Source organism: Vitis riparia, chromosome 13 (assembly GCF_004353265.1).
Source record: "Vitis riparia cultivar Riparia Gloire de Montpellier isolate 1030 chromosome 13, EGFV_Vit.rip_1.0, whole genome shotgun sequence".
Lineage (NCBI taxonomy): Eukaryota > Viridiplantae > Streptophyta > Magnoliopsida > Vitales > Vitaceae > Vitis > Vitis riparia.
Genome location: NC_048443.1, coordinates 12,403,081 through 12,412,153, shown reverse-complemented (window position 1 = coordinate 12,412,153; position 9,073 = coordinate 12,403,081). Strand labels below are relative to the sequence as shown.

The following is a 9,073-nucleotide window of genomic DNA, read 5'->3' as shown; positions in this document are numbered from 1 at the left end:
CCAAACCGATATACCAATGTGCACCTCCGAGTCAACAACCGATACCGCGATTTTGAACCATAATTGAAACATTTATAAACCTGTATGATATTCAACATTTTCAAATATAAGATGATATTATACAAAATGAAGAATTTAATAATATAAAAATATAATAACCTATAGAAAATAAGTAATAACAAAACATTTGTTTTATCAATGCAAACCATACTTGCAAATAACATTGCTATGCTATTTGAATATTATCTAAAATAAAAATGACTAACATATAATAGTAAACCACACAATAATGTCAACTTGATAGTGAAGGTGATGGTTGGGAAGCTAAGCCAAAATGAGGTGGTAGTTAGTAAGAAGTATTGGTTTGTTGTGGCATGAAACTCTATATCATTGCCTTCAACTCCTTTGAGTGGTAGTTGTCATCTTCAACTTCTATAACTCTATGATCTAATGTCGCAACTTCTTTGTCTCTTCATTAGGAAATTCAATTGCACTCGAACGCATAAGTTGTGATCCATATCCCAAACCTTGAACATAACTTGATCCCTTCTCAAGCACTCAATGAGTTATGGGTACTTTGCTCTTGAATGTCATGCATCTCTTCCTGGAAAATGTAATATTGCAGACCCTCAATTTTGTCCCTTTAGCACATGTCTTTAAAATTCATTTTCAATGCTCCACAATAGTTCCTTGGTGGCCCATGGCTACTCATACCACTTACCTTTTTCTGAGTCACCTCGGAGATTTTGGTTGAGGGATTATTTGATCCCTTATTGTGAACCTTGGCAGCCCTAATTTAAACTTAGGCTTTTCTTGTTTCTTTTTAGGATAGCTTTTAGATACACTTGGCCCATTAGGCACCACCTAGGCCCACTTAGTCTCATCATAGGCCCGTTTAGGCACACTTGGCCCATTTGGACATTTTTAGCGTGACTTGTATGACTTGCATGGTTACATGGCTTTTGGGCTCGACTTTTGTTTATTGGTTTATTTTTATTTTATTTTATTTTATTTTCTATTTTATTTTATTTTATTTTTTAGTTTTAGTTTTATGATTATCATTCACTTTTTATTGGTTATCTTCCTCTTTATATTATTTTCCTTAACTTATTTATTATTTATTTTTATTTATTTATTTATTTATTTTTACATTTCCTAATTTATTTACTTGCTTATCCGTTTATTCAATTATTTAACTTCAAAAATTTCATGTTTTTGCAAGGAAACTTACTATTGGAGTTTAAGGAAGGTGGGACTCTCCTTGGAAGGTTTTGGAGGGAATTTGAAATTGGGAAGATTGCTTTTGATTGGAAGATTTAAAAAAAAAAAGAGAAGAAGAAAGGAGGAGGAGAATTTTCCTTTTTTTTTTGGAAACAAATTTAGGTCTTAAGGGGATATATATACGTGAGAGAGGAAAGAAAAGAGAGGGATTTTTTTGATAGTGGGAGGAGATTCTTTTGGGTGAAGGGCACGTATTGGAGTCTAGAGAGGGAGGAGGAGGAAGAAAGAACAAGCAAAAAGAGGATTTTTATCTGGGAATTGTCTTCAGAAGGAAGAGGAAAGATAGCCAGAAGCCGAGCCATTGCAACCAAAGCTGTCCAGGTATGCACTTCGTTGCTTTTGGATTCTTACCTATATTTGATTTTCTTTCCGTGTGTCAGGATTCCTGAATATTTATTTGTTTTGTTGATTTTTGTGGACGAAAAGGGCCACAATTTGCTTTGTTGAGATTGGTTACTTGCCTGTTTGCCTGTTTTGATTTTGGATGTCATTAATGTCTTCGAAGGCATATAACTCCATGTCTGTTCTCACTAACTGAGCCTATCTAAAAATCATGAGATGTGGCTTTATTTGATTTTTTTTATTATTATTATGCCTGTTTGTTCCCTCCCTGTCTTCTATGGTTTTCCACTATACATGTTTGGACCATTCCTCTTAGTTTCCTGGTGACTGTCTGTAAGCGTTTCATATGAGTCGAAATTCTGGGAGGATAAAGATAGAAAGGACCCTCTGTTTCATCCAACAGAAATCAGTTCAGAAATGTCCTTATAACAACTAGAAATTGATTCTGAATTGAAGTATCGTGGTGAGCAGAGCGGGAGAATCAGAGCCAAAGATGACCCCTTTATTCTTTCCCGTGTTCTAGTAATTTTGGTTTTCCGGTGCCAGAGTTTGTCGGACCGCCTTCATTGGGGTTATCTTCTTTTGAGGTTCGGTGGATTCTGATCATTGGCGTCAAGCTTTCTCCAAAGTGTAACTCGTCCTCAAATTCCAGCAAGAATGGCACCGCTGAGTATCTGATTGAGGGAGAAGAGGGCACCAATGATCACAGCGTCATTCATAAATGCGCTGAGATATAAAATGTTATCTCTAAAGGAGCAATATTTTTTCCTCTTTGCCGAATATCTGTATATTGGAATCTTCATGGTTGTCTAATCTTGATTTTCGTTTTCCTTGGCTCTGTGGAGGGTTTCAACACAAGGAGTCAGCCTTGGTCATACAACGAAGGAGAGATTTGCTTTTTTTATTTATTGGGGATTTACTGCTTTCTGTGACGTTTGATGTTTCCCCCTTGTTTCTGGGGTTGTGTATCGAGTTAATTTGGAATTATCCTAGACGAGATGTTTTCATTACAGAAGGCTGTAAGAGAGCATTCTGCATACAGATTAGTTTCTCCCTTGAGGATTCAGTTCTGAATTGTTTATTTCTGGATGGTAAAGCATAAGAATATAAAACTTATGGCTCTTCCCATGCGTGCGATTGAAGAAGAATCACTCCAGTCTGAAGGTCTCTCTGTTTTGCACTTCTTCATTGGCAGTTGGCTAAAGTATCGTCATCCAGCACTAAACATGTAATTTCTCAAGCTTTTGTTGCTCTTAGCCCCTCTTGAAGAGAGAGAGAAAGAAAATCTCTCCATTCATTTGAATAAAATAGTGGAGATTCTAGAAGAACCCATGTTTGAGAACAAGGCTGTCCCAAAATAGCATATCCGTGAGTTCTCTTCATTGCCCTGCATTCCTGCTTTAATGAAAATGAGGAGATTCTTCCAAATTGCCGTGTTCAAGTGGCTTGTCAGCCACTTATACACCTGCTGAGCTTGGTCACAGTGATGTAAGTTTGTGAGTTGATATGGTGATTAGAGACAGTTTTCTCGGAATCTGATCATTTTAGAGTGTCTACACTGAAGAAAGGTTGAGGAGCACAAGAGATGTTTGAAGAAATGCCCACTTGAGGACAATTCTGTTCACAAAGATTCGTCAATGAGACCCTTGTCATGGGTGACTCCAGTCGCCATGCACGTGCTTTCTAGTGTGCTCAAAAGAGTGACCCTAGAAAATATCATCAGCCTGCCTGAAAGTGGTGGTTTCCTACCAAGGCTACCTGGATTTGTCTCCAACATTGGACTAGAAGTAATTAATAATTCGTTTCTGAGCTTCCAGGCGTGAATGACCAAGAATATGGAATTAATTCTTCAGCAGGTTGCTCTTTCATTGAAGAATTGTGTCATTTGAAACGTCATGGTGATTATGAAATATCCTTGGATTTTTTCTTGTTGCCTTCATGGACTACTACAACAGGCTGTTTCCTTGATAACTTGATCTAGCTGGCTAAGACTGAGATACAAACTCCATCTTTCCAAGGACAGGGTCTTGCAAAAAGGAAAAAAGGATTGCCCTTCGTTGTCTACAACATTCTTAGTTGTGAGAGAGCAAAACATGAAGTGAGAATGGTTGTAATGTTTGTGAAGCAAGAACTACCCATCTGTGGACCGCAAAGGGCTCCAATAAATTCAGAGAGAAAAATTCAACAATGGGTGAAGGAGGAAAATAGTGATGATGGAATTTGGGATTGAACAAGCTAGGAACACTCTGACATCATGTTCAGACCGAAGATACAGTCTAGGGGTACATGTCTCTGCATTTACCCAACTAGAAGACAATACACTTAAATTGATACTGGATATCCTTTGCAAGATTTATCGAGGAAAGGGATCTCTTTGTAATTAGTTTTGGGATGGGGAGAGTTTTGTTGATGGTCCTATTCGGTGTCTCCTTTGCAACTTGGAAGTTGAATTCTCGATCAGAACTGAGGAACTCGTTGGCCTTTTGTCAGCTCTTTGTGAAGGAACTTGGCCAGTGGATTGCGTGTATAATTTCCTCAATAAATCTGTTGGCATATCATCCTTGTTAGAGATTATTAGCGATTCCTTGGTGGATAATATTTCTCATATTATTGAAACACGGCTGTCCCTTTTGCTTTGGTGGACATTGGAAACTCCCTGCATGTTCAAGCAACTTGCCTGAATGCACACGTGGAAATGCAGGTTAATATGGTGGAGATCATTTGCACCTTGATAAGAAATTTATCCCCTAATGGGGGCAGTTCTCAATGATGGCCATGAGTGTCAGCACTTTAGAAGAAAATGATTTAATAACTTGATACGATGGACAATTAATGGATGAAGAGGAACTGAATTTGATGCGCGCAGAATTTGTATGGCAGGGATTTGTCACTCAAACAAACGAACTTATCATGTTAAAAGATGGGAAAGTTATGAATGATTGTGAGAGGCCAAGGCTTGATGATAATTGTATGGACGAAGATCAGTGGTTCTGTTAGATCGATTGGCATAGGGATCAACAGTGATACTGCTGACATGGGCAGTGAAGAAACGAGAAAATTGTCTCTATGTCCTTGAAGTTCTCTCTCTCTTCATGCCTGCCTAGCTTCTTTGCCATGTCCGTCAACATTCCATTGCTGCCAAGTTATCCGGCGCCCATGGAAATATCCATTGACTGACTTTCTCATGTGGAATACACTCTTAAAAAAACCAGTGACATCCCATCTTATTTCTCATATATGAAGTACCAAAAATCTTCACTGTCAAGTGCCAATTCATGAGCACGCCTCCAAAATACCATTTTAGTGGAATCCAAAGGTTCTCAAAAAATGGTGGGGCTCGAAGCCATGGTTACGTACCCAGATTGCAGCAGGTTGGTTTTAGGATCAGAGCAGTAATGGTCACAATGATCTACAACAAGGGTTTGACTCTTTCCTGCCAGTCAAAGCAGGGTCATACTACTGGAGAGATCATTAATTTTATGTCTGTTGATGCGGAGAGAATTGGGGATTTCATTTGGTATATGCATGGACCATGGATGGTGATTGTGCAAGTTACTTTAGCCTTGCTAATCTTGTATAAAAACGTCGGCCTTGCTTCAGTTGCAGCTTTCTTTGCAACTGTAATTGTTATGTTGGCAAATGTTCCTCTGGGGAAATGGGAAGAGAAGTTTCAGGGCAAGTTAATGGAATCAAAAGATAAAAGGACGAAGGCAACATCTGAGATTTTAAGAAACATGAGGATTCTCAAGCTTCAGGGATGGGAGATGAAGTTTTTGTCTAAAATTGTAGACCTTCGGAAGAATGAGACGGGGTGGTTGAAAAAAATATCTTTACACTTCAGCCATGACCACTTTTTTTTTCTGGGTTGCCCCAACATTTGTGTCCGTGGTCACCTTTGGAACTTACATGCTTATAGGAATCCCGCTTGAATCAGGGAAGATCTTATCTTCACTTGCTACATTCAGGATACTTCAACAACCCATCTACCTTCTTCCTGACCTAATCTCAATGATAGCTCAGACTGAAGTATCCCTTGACAGAATTACATCCTTTCTTCGTCTAGTTGACCTGCAGAGTGATGTTATCGAGAGGCTTCCAAAAGATAGTTCTGATACAGCAATTGAGATAGTGGATGGAAATTTCTCTTGGGATTTATCTTCCCCTAATCCAACACTGAAGGATATTAATTTGCGGGTGTGCCGTGGCATGAGGGTTTCTGTTTGTGGTACTGTAGGCTCAGGCAAGTCAAGCTTACTCTCCTGTATGTTGGGAGAGGTGCCTAAGATATCTGGTATCTTTAAGCTGTGTGGAACAAAGGCATATGTTGCTCAGTCTCCTTGGATACAGAGTGGCAAGATAGAAGAGAACATCTTGTTTGGTAAGGAGATGGACAGAGAAAGGTATGAAAGGGTCCTTGATGCATGTTCCTTGAAGAAGGACCTGGAGGTTCTCTCATTTGGTGATCAGACGGTTATAGGTGAGCGGGGAATCAATTCGAGTGGTGGCCAGAAGCAAAGAATACAGACTGCACGTGCACTTTACCAAAACGCTGATATTTATCTGTTTGATGATCCTTTCAGTGCTGTGGATGCTCATACAGGAACCCATCTCTTTAAGGAATGTTTGCTTGGTCTCTTGGGTTCGAAAACTGTGATCTATGTTACACATCAAGTAGAGTTCTTACCTGCTGCTGATCTCATACTGGTCATGAAAGATGGAAGAATTACATAAGCTGGAAAGTACAATGAAATTCTCAACTCTGGAATTGATTTTATGGAACTTGTTGGTGCACATAAGAAAGCTTTGTTAGCACTCAATTCTGTAGAGGCACATTCAGAAAAATTAAGTATCCATGAGGACAGTGATAATATTGGTTGTACTTCTGAAGTTGTAGAAAAAGCAAAAAATAAAGGTGGCCAAAATGGTAAAGCAGAGGAGATAGATGGGCCGAAAGGTCAGCTCGTTCAAGAAGAGGAGAGAGAGAAAGGTAAAGTTGGGCTATGGGTTTATTGGAATTACATGAGGACAGCATATGGAGGGGCTCTTGTGCCCTTTATACTGTTGTCACAGATTCTCTTTCAGCTGCTTCAAATTGGAAGCAATTATTGGATGGCTTGGGCAAGTCCCGTGTCAGATGATGTGAAACCTGTAGTTAGAGGTTCTACTCTCATAATTGTTTATGTAGCTTTGGCTGTTGGAAGTTCTTTTTGTGTCCTTTCTAGAGCCATGCTTCTTGTAACAGCCGGTTACAAGACAGCTATTATACTCTTCAATAAAATGCATTTGTGCTTTTTCCGTGCCCCAATGTCATTCTCTGATGCCACCCCAAGTGGACGGATTCTAAACAGAGCTTCTACAGACCAAAGTACGATTGATACAAACATTGCAACGCAAGTTGGGGCATGTGCCTTCACATTGATTCAGCTCCTGGGAATTATTGCAGTAATGTCACAGGTTGCATGGCAGGTTTTCATTGTCTTTATTCCTGTGGCTGCAACCTGCATCTGGTATCAGCAATATTACATACCTTCAGCACGAGAACTATCAAGATTGGCCGGAGTATGCAAAGCCCCAGTAATGCAACATTTTTCCGAAACTATATCAGGATTTATAACCATCAGGAGCTTTGATCAAGAATCTAGATTCAGGGACACAAACATGAAATTGATAGATGGGTATATACGGCCCAAGTTTAGCATTGCTGGTGCAATAGAATGGTTGTGCTTCCACTTGGATATGCTATCTTCTGTTACATTTGCCTTCTCTTTGGTTTTCTTAATCTCTGTTCCAGAGGGAGTAATTGATCCGGGTCTTGCAGGCCTAACAGTGACATATGGACTTAATTTGAACATGATACTAGCTCGGGTAATATGGAATTTTTGCAATATGGAGAATATAATTATATCAGTTGAGAGAATACTTCAATACACTTCCATTCCAAGTGAGCCACCTCTTGTCATAGAAGAAAACAGGCTAGCATGTTCTTGGCCTTCACATGGACAAGTCGATATTCAGGATTTGCAGGTCCGCTATGCCCCACACATGCCACTTGTATTGAGAGGTCTCACATGCACTTTCCTGGGAGGAATGAAGACTGGCATTGCAGGGAGAACTAGCAGTGGTAAATCAACCCTCATACAGACCCTCTTTCGAATTGTTGAACCTGCCACTGGTCAGATTATGATAGATGGTACCAACATCTCTTATATTGGACTACATGATTTGCGGTCCAGACTAAGCATTATCCCTCAGGATCCAACCATGTTTGAAGGGACTGTACGGAGCAACCTTGACCCACTTGAAGAGTACTCAGATGAACAGATTTGGGAGGCTCTGGATAAGTGCCAGCTTGGGGATGAAGTCAGGAAGAAAGAAGGAAAGCTAGATTCTGCAGTTACTGAGAATGGAGAGAATTGGAGCATGGGTCAGAGGCAACTGGTTTGTCTTGGCCGAGTGCTACTCAAGAAAAGCAAGGTCTTGGTGCTTGATGAGGCTACCGCATCAGTTGATACAGCCACTGATAATCTGATTCAGCAAACCCTTAGACAACACTTTGTCGACTCTACAGTCATAACCATTACACATCGAATTACTTCTGTCCTCGATAGTGACATGGTTCTACTTCTGGATCATGGGCTTGTTGAGGAATATGATACTCCCACCAGATTGCTAGAGAACAAGTCGTCGTCTTTTGCAAAGCTTGTAGCAGAGTACACTGTGAGGTCAAATTCTAGTCTTGAAAACGTGGCCGATACCTGAATCAGAAAGCCCGCTTGCTTCACCCTTCAACGACTTCAACTTAAAATCTTACTTGACAATGACGACAACTGAAATGCAGTTACAATCCCATATGCAGTAGTCTTTTCTTCCCCTCTATTTTCCATATAAGAGTCATTCATCACATGATGGGTATCGTAGAAGCAGATTATCAATGGTTTGAAGGTCGCATTCAACTGTATGCCACTTAGGTAGGACTTAACACAGAAAGTTTCTTCAGTCCCAAATCTTATTCCCAAGTTCCATTCCATCGTGGCAACCTTGCCACACACACCTTCTCCTCTATTTACTTCTTTGATTGGGAATTTACTGTTTGAAATTGAATTTTGAAACCATTGTTCAACTAAATATTCCCAGCTTTGAAAAATCCATCTTAGGAGCATCTAGGTATAAAATCCCAATTTTAACATGCTATTTGCTGCCACTTTATTTCGGGTATGCACTTTCACTGTTTTCTTTGATTTTTAACTATTTTCATGATTTTCTCGATTTTCAACAAGCATGAATAAACTTCATAATTCCAAACAATGGAATTCATAGAACCAACTCATGCGAAATTAATTAGGGCTTTGGTGGGGGCCCGACATTCATGATACCTTCTTCAATATTGTTTGCTTGATATGATGATTTTTTATTCTTCTTGATGAAGTACTTGAATTCACTTTATATTTAT

General features: G+C 39.5%; 1 protein-coding gene across 1 annotated transcript; it reads left to right on the top strand.

Moving 5' to 3' along the window:
• The first annotated feature begins 4,392 nt into the window (after positions 1–4,392).
• On the top strand, positions 4,393–8,473 carry LOC117927676 (ABC transporter C family member 3-like). The gene is given in 2 exon segments (XM_034847329.1): positions 4,393–5,441; positions 5,443–8,473. Coding segments are annotated over 2 exon segments (3,483 nt in total). The 5' UTR covers positions 4,393–4,898; the 3' UTR covers positions 8,383–8,473.
• The last annotated feature ends 600 nt before the right edge of the window (positions 8,474–9,073 follow it).